This window comes from Suricata suricatta, chromosome 6 (genome assembly GCF_006229205.1).
Source record: "Suricata suricatta isolate VVHF042 chromosome 6, meerkat_22Aug2017_6uvM2_HiC, whole genome shotgun sequence".
Lineage (NCBI taxonomy): Eukaryota > Metazoa > Chordata > Mammalia > Carnivora > Herpestidae > Suricata > Suricata suricatta.
Window position 1 is genome coordinate 147334715 of NC_043705.1, and position 13444 is coordinate 147348158.

A 13444-nucleotide genomic window follows, 5' to 3' on the forward strand; every position below is an offset into this window, starting at 1 on the left:
GCTCAGGCCGCGCTAGGGTGCAGCCCTCAGCCCCGCGCCCCGACCCCGCGCCGCCATGGGCAAGAAGCACAAGAAGCACAAGACCGAGTGGCGCTCGTCCTACGAGGGTGAGGGCCGGGCGCGCCTTCTGACGCCGGGCGTGTGAGGGGGCGGGCGGGGCGTCCCGGGCAAAATTCCCGGGCTCGCGGGCGGGGACCCCGAGGGAGGATCCCCGGCACGCCTGCGGGGGTCCTGAGCGAGGGCCCTGGGCACGCGGTTTGGTCCTGGGGGAAGAGCCCGGGCTCGCGGGCGGGGGTCCTGGGCGAGGATTCTGAGATAGCGGGCGGGGTTCCGGGCCAGGGGTCCAGGGCTGTCGGGCATCCGGGCCGCCTCCTGCATCTCGGTTGGCTCATCTGGTCTTGGAGAAATTCGCCTCTGTGTGGCACCCGCGTCCCGCCTGTGCGTTCCTGCAGCCTGGTGGCCTGTGTCTGCTGCAAGACAGGCGGCATGAGCACAGCCCGGGACCTTAGGGACCCGGGACCAGGCTCCGGGGCTCCCCTCCCTGCTTGGTGGCCTCCTGACAGAGTGACTTGAACTGCCTCCCTGAGGTCATGCAGCATCGAGGGAGTGGGGCGATAACGGTCCAGGGGTTTGACTCACTGTCTTTCCCTGACGAGCTGCTCCCGGGGCACCCGGGCGTCCGCCCCGTCCCTCCTTCACATTAGGCCCCGTGTGTCTCTGCGCCCGGCAGGCACACCACGAAGCTGCTGCCTCTGTCTACAGATTACACGGACAAGCCCTTGGAGAAGCCCCTGAAGCTGGTCCTCAAGGTTGGAGGAAGTGAAGTGACGGAGCTGTCGGGGTCTGGGCACGACTCCAGTTATTATGATGACAGGTCAGACCACGAGCGAGAGCGTCATAAAGAAAAGAAGAAGAAGAAGAAGAAGAAATCCGAGAAGGAGAAGCACCTTGACGACGAAGAAAGGAGGAAGAGAAAGGTAGAGCAGGGTGGCGGCGCGCACGGGCCGCGGGGCCTGAGGGGGGCCGTCCCGTCTGTGGCGGAGTGCACCGGGCAGGCCAGGGGCTGGGTTTCTGGCCTGAGCCCGGCGGCGGTCATGGCAGGTGGGCGTCTGCAGCGAGAAGCGAGTCCGGAGGGCGCTTGGCTCTCTCAGCCTCGTGTTCTCGCTCAGTTCCAGGAGGCCTGTTTAAAACTGCTTGCGTTGCTCTCGCTGCCCTGCCTCTGCCTCACAGGAGGAGAAGAAGCGGAAGCGGGAAAAGGAGCATGGTGACTCGGAGGGGGAGGCCGACGACTTCGATCCCGGCAAGAAGGTGGAGGTGGAGCCGCCCCCCGACAGGCCGGTGCGAGCGTGCAGGACGCAGCCAGGCGAGTGCAGGGGCCGTGCGGGGAGGCCCTCCTGGAGCTGCCACCGGGTCTCCGGGACACAGTGGCTGGCGCCATGCTTCTCGGCGCCTTGGGACAGTGCAGAAAGAGGGGACAGCGTTTTCTCTTCCAGGACCGTGCCAAGTGTAGCTGGACCTGAAGTCTTTCTGTCACCTTTGAACCTGCAGAGCAAGGTTTAGGCAACTCCTGCTCCGTGTCCCTTTTCTCGTGTTTGTTTGTTTTTAAAACTCACGAGCTCATCACGGATGGAAGGATGAGTTACTGAGGCTGTCGGCAAGCACAGGGGCGGTGCCAGCCTCACCGGAGGAGAGAGTCCGGAACGCTCGGGGCCCTCTGCTCCGCGGTCACTTTCTTCAGGGGCTTTCAGATGGTCAGGAGGACCTGAATTGGAGGGAGTTTTGCTTCAAGTGTTTCTTCCCTTGACTTTGGGTTTGACTGCTGGTGGTGTGGGGGGAAGCAGGCGGGCTGGAACTGCAGTCGTCGTGCAAGTCCTCGCCATGGTGAACAGGCAGGAAGGACCCCGGGCCGCTGGGCACGGTGGGGAGGAGAGAAGGTCAGGCGTGAAACAGCAGTCCCGCAGGTGAACGTGCCTACAGAGTCGGTACAGTCGCTGGTCCCTGTGAGCTTAGTCAAGTAACTGCTAGACTGAGGTCACGCCTGCAGTGCTGCCCCTCTATATGCCTGAAGGGCCGACGTTCACACCTGCTCTGATCACGGTCACTATCGGGGCCCACTCGTGGTCTGCACTCCTGTTTGCTTCAGCCCTGGAACCAGCCGTTTCTCCAAGGAGTCCTGGACCCTTAGTGCCTTCAGGAGTGAGGTCTGGGTGCTGGGTGTGGCCGTCAGAGGACGGCTCTGGGCAAGAGCACACGTGTTCTTGGAGTTTAGAGAGCGGAACCTATCCCGGCATTTCCACACTGTGGGCCCAGAGGTGTAGTCAGTGGCCGTCCTCACAAGGACCCCTGTGAGGTTGCATTTGTACCCCTGTTTTACAGAGAGGGGGAGCAGAGGTGTGGTCAGAGGTTCCAGACTCCCAAGTAAAATGATAGCTGGTGAAACCCAGCCTCTGTGTCTGGTCTTTGTACCGTGTCTGGAATGTACGGGGCCCAGTTGGGACAGGGGGACTCTCACAGATTGATAAGTGATAGCTCCCTGTCGTCGCTTTAAAATATTGGCACTTTCTAAGGGGTTTTGGGGACTGATGCTGTGGTGGATGCCCCTCGCGCCCAGCTGAGCTTTTGGGGGACCGAGACCGGATCTGGTCTGCCCAGTTCTTGTTGGAGCCTAAACCACTGTGAAACAGGACATGCTGTGAAGTGGAGGTTTCCAGTGACCTGATAGCAGAGTGTTTTGACTCATCTTTATTTTGTATTTTTTAAATCAGCTGAGAACGAGAGTACGCCTATTCAGCAATTATTGGAGCATTTTCTCCGCCAGCTCCAGAGGTAAAGCTTGAGGTTGGGAACATTCGAGGTACCTTCCTTTGTGAGGTATTCTTCCCTCACCTCTGAACCCGTGAAGCAGACCCCTCGAGCGCCCTGGGTAGTGCTCAGTCTGGTGGGGGGTGGGCTCCCAGGGGGGAGAGCTCCTGTGCTCAGTCCGGGCAGGGCGGGGTTGCTGCGGGGTGGGGGGATGGGCATCAGGGTCGCCATGATGCAGATGTCATGGCTGGAGACAGGATAGTAATTTTGGAATTAAAAAAAAATTTTCTTTAATGTTTATTCATTTTTGAGAGACAGAGACAGAGCGCGAGTGGGGGAGGGACAGAGAGAGGGAGACACAGAATCCGAAGCAGGCTCCAGGCTCCAGGGTGTCAGCACAGAGCCCAACATAGGGCTCAAACTCACAAACCCTGAGATCATGACCTGAGCCCAAGTCAGATCCTTAACAGAGCCATCCAGGCACCCCTAGTTTTGGAATTTTTAACCATCAAACAGCTACTACAGTTCTAAAGAGCATAAATTTTATTTTTAATTTTAAGACAAAATTTGGTGAGTTGTGTTTTTATCATGAAAGGTTTTGTGTCATTTGGAAATCTAGATTTATGTTTTTCCGCTTCAAATAAAAATGGTTTTGTTTTCAGAAAAGATCCTCATGGATTTTTTGCTTTTCCCGTCACGGATGCGATTGCTCCCGGGTACTCGATGATCATCAAACATCCCATGGACTTCGGTACGATGAAAGACAAGATCGTGGCCAACGAGTACAAGTCGGTCACAGAATTTAAGGTAACCTGGTTTCAGCGTCTGAAACGACCTGTGCGGCTCTCCGTGTGTTCGCGTCCGGTGGGCACCCTGGACGTGTCCGCTTGTTTCTGGTTGCAAGTCTCCATGGGGCTCTGAGCGTTTGGGCCGAGGTCTCCCAAAGATTGCATTGGGGAAACCGGTGTCTTTCTGGAAGCCACAGAAAAACGCGGGGTCAAGCAAAAGCACGTCTGATTTGGTCTGACTCCAGAATCAGTATTTTTAGAAGTATGGTTTTTCTAATTCTTAGTTTTATTTCGTAGTAACTGGGGGTTTACTCATTTAATTTTTTTTTTTGAATGATAAATTCCTACGACTCCCTGGTGTGTAGCCCTGAACTCTGTTTCTTGGTACATCTGTGAGGTCGGAATTGCTTGTTGGCTCTGAAACCAAGAGCAGATCAAGGTGAGTGCGTGACAGCTTTGGTAATGATGTCATTTAGAAAAGGGCATCAGGTTTCTTTCTTAGTTTCTGTTAAATTTGGAAGGCTTCGCAGTTTACCTTTCATGTTCTGGTGACCTGACTGAGGGTGTTTGCTGAGCCACAGAGGTGGTGCCCCACGAAAGGGGACTGGGCGGGCAGCCCACGGGCCTCCACCTTCCTCCTGGGACCCCATCTGCTGCTCTGCGGCTGAGTGACAGTCCTGGAGGTGAGCAGTGTCCCCCCTCCGCCACATCCTCAAGACTGCATCAAGGCCTGCAAAGGATGGGGGCTTCAGGGCCCGAGGCGCAGCCCGCGGACCTTGGCTTGGGACCAGCCCTGGGGCTCGCTCGGGGCCCGGCTCACTTTAGGTGTTCTTATGCGTCCTCATGGCCGACTCACCTGTGCCAGATGTAATTTGGTTAGGGTGACAAGACTCACGGTGTTCAGCAAGGTTCTCCGTTCTTAGGGAAAGCCTTTTTGCTGAAACTATTAGAGAAATTATCAATAGACCAAAATTTGAATTCTGTGGTAAAATTCTGGAGGGAGAGGCTGCGAATGTGTTCAGTTCTCAGCTCATCCCTTACTTTTACTTAAGTGGACCTGGCTGTCACTTCTTGCCTCTATTTACGTCCAACGTCTTCCGGAGTGGGGGAGCTGGAGACAGAGGGGAGCTGCGTGGCTCAGTCTGTTAAGCGTCCGACTCTTGGTTTCAGCTCAGGTCATGATCTCGTGGTTCGTGAGTTCAAGCTCCGGGTCTGGCAGGCTTGTCCCTGGAAGGACTGTGAGCCTTTCCTGAGAGTCTGCAAACCACTTGTTAAGCTGAAGAGCCCGATTCAGTTCTCTCTCACTCAGGTTTAGCCTCTTGACAGGCATTCAGTTTTTGCTTCTGTCTTAGTGGTTCAAATTTGACAGACCCTATTTTTTTCCCTCCAGGCAGATTTCAAACTGATGTGTGACAACGCGATGACCTACAACAGGCCGGACACCGTGTACTACAAGTTAGCCAAGAAGATCCTCCACGCAGGCTTTAAGATGATGAGCAAAGTAAGCAGCCCAGGGCCGCGAGGAGCCCCACAAATGAGAGTTCTCCTTGGTGTTTTGATGCCTAAACAAAACCTCACCCCGTGTGAATGACATGCTTCCATCTATCCATCACTGGCCGTGGTGTGGACCCCTCTGCTCCAGGGTAGATGTGCCAGGCCGTCCTCCCCTCCAGGCACTTTCTCTCTCTGCTCCTGCCCCAGCTGGAACGTTTCCTTTAGGGTTGCTGGAAAGTTCTGGATCTGTCGATCTAAGTCTGGGTGTCTGATGGATTGCAGCCAGCCTGTGATTTGTTTTATGTGGCTGCCTCACTGAGTCCAGATGGGACGTCTTGGCCGTCCGGAACGGCTTCCCAGATCTGTCCCATGAGCCAGGTTGCATGCGTCATGCCTCTAGGACCGGTGTCTTGTGCCCGATCGGCCTGTCCCCCTTCGCCAGCCCCGAGCGCTCCCACCGCCACCTCCCGCGGGAGCGCCATGGGGGTCTGCCGTCCGGCCAGGTGAGGCTGCGGCCGTCCCCGCCCCGCCCGGCGCAGCGGCACCTCGGCTGCGAGGCAGAGGTAAAGACCTGCTGCTCTGTCCTTTTCGATTCCAGGAGCGGCTGTTAGCTTTGAAGCGCAGCGTGTCGTTTATGCAGGACATGGATTTTTCTCAGCAGGCAGCTCTCTTGGGCAACGCAGATACAGCTGTTGAGGAGCCTGTTCCCGAAGTGGCCCCTGTGCAAGTAGAAACTGCCAAGAGATCCAAAAGGCCGAGTAGAGAAGTCATCAGGTAACGGGAGACACTCGTGCTGTCGTGGGGGCCACGCCCCTCGGGACTGTGGGCGAGGCTGAGGCTGGGCTGGCGCTGCCGTCTACCAAGTAGCTTGTGGACCGGCCACCTGCCCGAAGGAGCCCGGTCCCCTGGAGCAGGTGTTCCCAGGCAGCTGGCTGGCCACCCGGACCGGCCAGGACTTGTCCTGGAGGAGAGCCTCTGTCGCGCTAACGGACCTGGGGTCACAAGGCCGGACAGCCCCTGCCAGCCTCACACAGGCTCTGTTCCAGGTGTGACATGGGAGCCTGTCTGGCCACTGCTGTTCCCACAAAGTGGGTGTTGGTCCTTCACTCTGAAGAAGTTCCCCCTTGCACAGGACGCCTGGTGGCAGCCTGGCTGGGCGCCCCCAGTGCGGGGGGGGCTGTGCTGTCCGTCTTGGGCAGGTGGCACAGTTGGGAGGGGGTGGCTTGATTCTCGTCGCACCCGACCCCCCAACTCCTGCTGCCGTACACCCTGGGCCAGAGGGAGGGCCTTCTTGCAGACTCGGGGTCCCCAGATAGGGTTTGCTCCCACAGCTCCTTGGATGGAGTCCATCCATTTGTTTCTAGAACCTTCCACAGATGAGGCCACCTCCCTTGGTCACTGCACCCAGAGGCCTTTGGCTGTTTGAATAAAGATCTTCTTCACATGGGGTCTGAGGCCGCCTGCTGAGGGTTCAGGACGCCCCTTTCACTTCACGACCTTGTGCCCCCAGCTCACTCTTGTTGCTAGTGTCTCCACCGGCCACAGAGTCTTGCCTCTTTCTCTCACGGTGCCTTGAATGATGTTGGAAGCAGTGAGATTCCTGTCAGGGTGCTCTTAGGATTGACCCAGAGCTCCGGCGGCCATTTGGGCTTCCCTTGCTGTTTGTGGAAGCATCGTGTGTTGCTGCAGTTACAGCCACAGGACGGGGTCGAGGAGTGCTTCGTGTCCCTGCTCCCAGCCCCTGGTGACCTCGAGGAGCTAATGGGAACTTCATTAGCTCCCTAATGGGACCGGCCGTGGGGGAGGTGGGGGCAGGGCGCCCTGGCCTCCCGGTGACGAGGGTGGTGTTCCTGCTTCGCAGCTGCACGTTTGAGCCAGAAGGAAACGCCTGCAGCCTGACCGACAGCACGGCGGAGGAGCACGTGCTGGCCTTGGTGGAGCACGCAGCCGACGAGGCCCGGGACAGGATCAACCGGCTCCTCCCAGGGGGCAAGGTAGCGTTGGGGGCGTCTGGGCAGAGCTGGCGTGCCGCGGGCTCGCGTTGGATCCTGTCCCCGGCCCCGTATCCGGGGTGGTGCCCCGCGGGCAGGACCCTCACAGAAGTGTTATGCGGTGTGGGGACACGCGGGCAGGTCACCCTGCAGTGGGAATATCGCCCTCCGGCGGACCGGGGCCGGGCCTGCCAGGCATCTGCGCCGCGGCCTCGACTTCCTGCGGCTGTGCACGCGTCCGCACACTCCGCGGCGCCTGTGGGTCCCCCGGGCCTGGCCTGTGGGTGCCGCCCCACCACGCTCAGAGCAGAGTAAACCAGCACGTCGGCAGGAACAGTGCGGCTCCTGCGTGAGCTCTTAACCCTGGTGGTCACGGTAACAAGGACAGAGGTGACGTCAGGCCTGACATGTTTACTCGCCTGGGTCCACCCGAGGTCTCATCCGCGCGCGCGCGCGGCCCACGTGACAACCGCGCAGAGCTTCACGTCCCCGTCTCAGACGCACGTTTTCAAAGCGTGCATCAAGCGGTCCGTGAAGAAGTTTGAGTGATGACATTTTGCATGTGCCGGGTTACATGAGGCATATCAGAATGAAGTTCTACTTATCTCGAACCCTCCTGGTGGAGAGTGTGAAGTTCCCCGTGTAGCTGACGTTGCTCTGCCGGACCTGCTGGTCTGCACGGCGTGCCTCAGCCCCGGAGTCTCCCGGCCCCGGGTGCCGCCTCCGCGGGACCGGGAAAGAGCGTGGACAGACTGTAGCTTGTAGGGGGAGGGCTGTGCTCACCTGCGTGTGGTCATCAGAGGCACGTGTCCACACCCGAACCCCCACTGCTCCCAGTGCTGGGCCTGCTCCCTTTTCTCCCTCTGGGTTGTAATTCCACAGCGAGGAACCTGACTTGTGTTCCCTTCAGTGCATTTACACGGTCAGCGCTCACATGGTCAGTGCTTACGTGCACACAGTCAGTGTTTACATGGTCAGGGCTCACGTGGTCAGCGCTCACGTGGTTAGTACTTAGTAACTACATGGTCAGCACGTGTCAGAACTTACATGGTCAGAACTTACACTGTCCGTGCTCACACGGTCAGTACTTACACCATCAGTGCTCGCATGGCCAGTACTTAGTACTTACGTGGTCAGTGCTGACATGGTCAGCATCAGGGCTCCTGTCTTCTCCACCCTGTGCTCAGGCCCAAAGGCCTCCCTCCTCTCTCCCCAGTCCGATGTGCAGGTACCCCTCCTGGACCTTCTTTGGGGCCTTTAGAGGAAGGGTACTTTGACTCAATGGCTTTCTTTAAGTGGAAGTAAGTTCCTCGTGTTAGAGATGGAGCCTCGAGTGCCCGCTGGCATGGCACTTGGTGACCAGGGTCCTGTACCAGCCCATTTGGCTCAGGTTCTGACATCCTGTAAGATGGCGGTTTCTGGGTGAAGCCTCCTGTTGCCGTAGCTCCTTGGGAAGGACCAGGAGCCAGCCTGAGTCCTTTCAGAGCCCACAGGTCTGAAGTCCAGTTCAGGGAGCTACGAGAGGGTCTCTGCGGTCTTTTCCATGGAGACGCCACTTGCCCCGTGGCCTTTGGGGTTTGTCCGCGTGAGGCTCGCACGCCTCGGCTCTGGGGGCGTCGCGGCGGGCTATCCGGGGCCGGCCCTCAGTGTGCTTCCTTGCAGATGGGCTACCTGAAGAAGAGCAGCGACGGCAGCCTGCTCTACAGCGTGGTCAACGCAGCCGAGCCGGACGCCGACGGTGCGTGGCCCCGCGCGGGCCGGGGTCGGGCTCTGCAGCGCAAGGGGCTTGCGGGTTTCAGAGCCTGTGTGAGATCACGGTTTTCCCTGCAGAGCAGGCCTCAGTTGCCCAGAGTAGACAGGAGTCCCATCTGGTGTTCTGCTCCCGTCCGTCCCCCTGCACGCAGCCTCTGCGTGACGCGTGGATGGAGGGCGGTGGTCCAGGGGGGCCCGAGTGCTGCTCAGACCTCTGCCCGAGGGGCCTGGCGCAGGAGCAGGTGTGGAGCCGTGCTCCCACAGGGCTGCGCGGTCACAGCTTGACTCCTGATGCCGTCACAAAGACTCCCCATGCCTTAGCGGAGGCCCCGGGAGGAGTCAGTGTGCTGAAGTCCCGCAGCACCGCAGAGCGTGGGGGGTGCCCACGTGTGTGTGGAGGCGTGCCCGCGTGGTCATCCTGTGGAGGAAGAGCCTGACGGAGGCACAGCTGCCTCTGTTCACCTGCACGGCAGCCTTTGCATATCCGTCTGTCTCTGAAACGTATATTGAGTTGATCATCTTGTAGCTCAGACAGAGTTAAGGTTTGAGAATCACAGTGGCTCCTTTTTTTTTAAATGCTTATTTATTTTGAGAGAGAGGGAGAGAGAATCCCAAGTAGGCCCTGCACTGTCAGTGCAGAGCTCACAAACCATGAGATCATGACCTGAGCCAAAATCAGTAGTCGAATGCTTAACTGACTGAGCCACCCAGGCACCCACGAATTGTAGTGGTTTCTGTAAACTTGATTTTAGCTAGTCTTGCAGAGAGCCCCCGTGCCCTCCCCACGTGCCCCTGCGAGCCACTTTGAGCCGCTGCCGGGGCTGGGTACTCCCCGAACCCCCTGCTCACAGCCTGGTCCCGTTGCAGAGGAGGAGACCCACCCAGTGGACTTGAGCTCACTGTCCAGCAAGCTGCTTCCCGGCTTTACCACACTGGGCTTCAAAGACGAGAGGAGGGGCAAAGGTGAGTGTGGGGTGGGCAGGTAGGGACGTGGGGTCAGGGAGTCAGCAGAGGTGTGGTGGCCCAGGGACCTCCCACGGTGGTCCTGGCTCACCTGTTTTTAGTAGTGTGTCCGGATTCTGGCTCTGAAACTAGCAGTCACCTCAAATGAAGGTCTTTCCCGTGAGGGGAACAAACACTTCCCTGGGCACGCTCCTCCTCTGCCGTCCACTCATGCTGGTGGGTGGGCGTGCGCCCTGTGCTGACCGTGGGTGAGGGGTGCGCCGGGGTGTCTGGAGAATGACGGTGGGAGACGGAGGGCTGGGTGGGCGCGGTGGAGGCGGGAGGGAAGGGCCTGGCGTGCTGGCCGCACGTGTGTTTGTGGCCGAGTGACATCTGAGGCTGGCTTGCAGTTTGGGAGTGTGTCAGCAGGCAGGAGTCTTCTCCCTGGGGACAGCTGGCTGGGTCTGGGGACGTCGTGATGGTCACACCGTGGTGCTGCTGGAGTCTAATATGGGGGGCGCATCTGAGACTGCTCCTCTCGAGCCCTGACGTCATTCACATGGGGACACCGGCAGGGGTGCCCTGACACCCACTCCTGCTGTGGGCTCGGTTCCCGGCAGGGTCTGGGGCGGGACGGGAGCCCCGTCAGCAGGAAACTTCTGGCAGTGCATGCCCTCCCTGCGGCCTGGAAACCAGAGTCTGCACTTGCTGCAGAGCCCGAAGTGCTGATTCTGCCTAAGAGCTGCCACCGCTTCACCTGTGCTGGGAGCAGCCGTGTCACCGGGCGGAGGGGGGCCAGGGCGGGGGCACAGCCCGCAGGACCGAGTGCGTCCTGGCGGATGTCGCCGCATGGGGGTCTCATGTCCTGTGGCCTCCCTCTCCTGCCCTCAGTCACGTTCCTCTCCAGCGCCACCACTGCGCTTTCCATGCACAATTCCGTGTTCGGCGACTTGAAGTCGGATGAGTCGGAGCTGCTGTATTCTGCCTACGGGGACGAGACGGGCGTGCAGTGTGCGCTGAGGTGAGCGGGCGCTCGGCTGGACGGCTCTCCCTGGCGGGGCGGGCCGGGCCGTGGCGGGCGGTTTGCGGGAGGCCAGCGGGCCTGCACGGCAGAGAGTCTCGGGTTCTGTTCCGTAAACCGCTGGTCTGCCGGGGGTTGGCCTTGAAGTTCAGGTAACTCAACTGCACTTCGCAAAGGTGACGGTCCAGGCTGTCGTTTAAAGAACGGGTATGTGTGTAACCGATGGCGTTAGAGTCTGTTTCCTGGTTTCATTGGAGTCTGGCTTGTGGCTGTATTCGTCCCCTGGGGCCACCGAGACAGAGCTCCCAGGCCCGAGTGGCTGAAGCAATGGTGTTTGTCGTGTGGCGGTGCTGGGGGCCGGGAGTCCGAGACCCTAGTGTGGGCAGGGCCGCTGTCTCCGGGGGCCTCTGTGCGTGGCATGTAGATGGCCTTGGTGTCCGTGTCCTCACCTGCGCGTTCCTCTCTGAGTCTGTGTCCCAGTCTCCACTTCCTTTAGAGACACTAATTGAAACGGATTAGGGCCCACCCTGAAGACTCCTTCAGCCTTAGTCACCTTCTGAAGGCCTTGTTTCCAAATACATTCATGGTCTGAGGTACTGGGGTTAGAGCTTCAACAGAAGAATCTGGGGACACGGCTGAGTCCCCTCCCATGACTGGGGCGTGGTACTGAAATCACGAAGGCAGCGCTGTGTGTCTGGAGAACTGTTGTGTTCTGGGTGCCAAGTGGAAGGGGGTCCTGCCTGTGGAGTCTCTTCATTCTTCAGGAGGAAAGGAAAGTTTGGCTCATCTCGGAGATGTGGATTCTTTCCGTATTAAATTTTTATTTTTGTTTATTTTTTAAATTTTTTTTTAATTTATTTTTGAGAGACAGAGAGAGTGTGAGCAGGGGAGGGTCAGAGAGAGAGGGAGACACAGAATCTGAAGCAGCTCCAGGCTCTGGGCTAGTGGTCAGCACAGAGCCTGACGCTGGGCTCGAACCCATGAACCACGAGATCGTGACCTGAGTTGAAGCCAGATGCTTAACCGACTGAGCCACCCAGGCGCCCCTAGATTTTTGTTTAATTCCGAACAGAATACAGGAGGTGTTTTATTTATTTATTTATTTTTATTTCTCATTTTAAAATTTTTTAATGTTTTATTTTTGTGTGAGAGAGAGAGAGACAGAGCATGAATGGGTGAGGAACAGAGAGAGAGGGAGACACAGAACTGGAAGCAGCTCCAGGCTCTGAGCTGTCAGCACAGAGCCTGACGTGGGGCTCAAACTCACGAACCGTGAGATCATGACCTGAGTCGAAGTCTGAAGCTTAACCGACTGAGCCACCCAGGTGCCCCCAGAACATGTTTTAAAAATAAACAATGAGAAATCCGTTAGCCTTTAATACGGTGAGTACCGAACCCAGATTTTTGTGAGCCCAAAGAAGCAGAAGTGGGAGACCAAGGAGGAAATCTGTTGTGAGCAAGGACAGTGTCACAAGCGGTGACCCTCCCCCCACCTTTACCCCACTGCCCTGTCACAGCCCTACAGGGATGGCCGTCACCTTCGGTTCTGAGGGCACGGTGTTCCCAGACCGTGGTCGCCTGCCCCGGCACCCGCCCCTGAAGCACACAGACCGGCCCTGGGTGCCGGGCAGCGAGAAGCTGGACCTGTGAGTGGCACTCCTCCCAGGCGTCCCCACGTCACCTCCCCAGACACTCTGTTCCAGCGTGCCTACTCCTGTCACATGGCAGGTGGCGTCTCCTGAAACACTCCCGGAGAGACTTCTGTGCCCTCCGTGGTCTCCTGTCCGGCACGGCAGCCCTCCTCGCCCCATGGGAGGCTCCGGCCTCCGGGAAGCCCGTCTGAGCCTTTGCCCGGGCGCGGAGGCCAGGACTCGGGCCGTGCTCCCTGCCCCCTTTAACAGTGTTCTCCGTTTATTTAGTTTTTAGTGTTCACGGGGTTGGAAAATCAAAACGACACTCTCGGGTGAACACTGAGAGTTTAAATAAAAACAAAAGAAAACAAAACCCCAGGTCCACCGTGGCTGGCCCGCTTGCCCGCGGCTTGCTTCAGGCGCTCGGACGGCGCCGTTAGCGCGCTCTCTCTCAGGATCCTCTTCGCGACGTGTTCTCCGGCGCGTCTCGTGTTGAGAGTGTGGCATTTGGTGCACGTTGCGTATGAGATCCGTTCTCGTCGGGTCACGTCCGTGTTCTCAGGAAGGCCTCTGGTCGGTCGTAGGCTATTAGTAGTTCGGGCTGAGGCGTCAGAAGTTCTGTGCAGATTTTCAGCTGTGGGGGGTCGGCGCCCCTACCCCTGTGTCGTTCAGGCTCTTGTTCACTTGCTGCTTTTTCAAATAATCTCAAGATTTGAGTTTTATTGTTTGTCTTTCGTTTTAGTTTATTTTGAGAGAGAGAAAGTGTGTACACGCGTGTGCACGTGAGTGGGGGAGGGGGGGAGAGAGAGGAGAGAGGATCCCCAGCAGGCTCTGCACTCGGCTCAGAGCCTGATGGGTGTCGAGAGGTCACAAACTGGGAAGTCGAGAGTCAGATGCTCGACTGAGCCTCCCAGGCGCCCCTAGAATGTTTTTAACCTTTCTTTTCGGGCTCTTTTCTGTAAACCACTGGTCTGTGGGCCACTTTGAACATCCAGAGACCGCGGCTCCCAGCCCCGAAGTACC

The 13444-nt window shown here is 58.3% G+C and overlaps 1 protein-coding gene across 4 annotated transcripts in view; it reads left to right on the plus strand.

The window, feature by feature from the left end:
- Window positions 1–6: 6 nt before the first annotated feature.
- BRD9 (bromodomain containing 9) overlaps window positions 7–13444 on the plus strand; it is a 22092-nt gene continuing 8654 nt past the window's right edge. The window contains exons 1-11 of one of the 4 annotated variants that reach the window (XM_029941114.1): window positions 7–107; window positions 763–977; window positions 1231–1363; window positions 2766–2826; window positions 3465–3609; window positions 4981–5091; window positions 5743–5858; window positions 6946–7078; window positions 8738–8813; window positions 9695–9790; window positions 10661–10790. In XM_029941114.1, the coding sequence (XP_029796974.1) occupies window positions 56–107; window positions 763–977; window positions 1231–1363; window positions 2766–2826; window positions 3465–3609; window positions 4981–5091; window positions 5743–5858; window positions 6946–7078; window positions 8738–8813; window positions 9695–9790; window positions 10661–10790 (1268 nt within the window). In that variant the 5' untranslated portion in view covers window positions 7–55. Of the gene's footprint in view, window positions 108–762; window positions 978–1230; window positions 1364–2765; window positions 2827–3464; window positions 3610–4980; window positions 5092–5682; window positions 5859–6945; window positions 7079–8737; window positions 8814–9694; window positions 9791–10660; window positions 10791–13444 lie in introns of those variants that run through there. The other 3 variants (XM_029941115.1, XM_029941113.1, XM_029941116.1) reach the window with 3 other exon arrangements.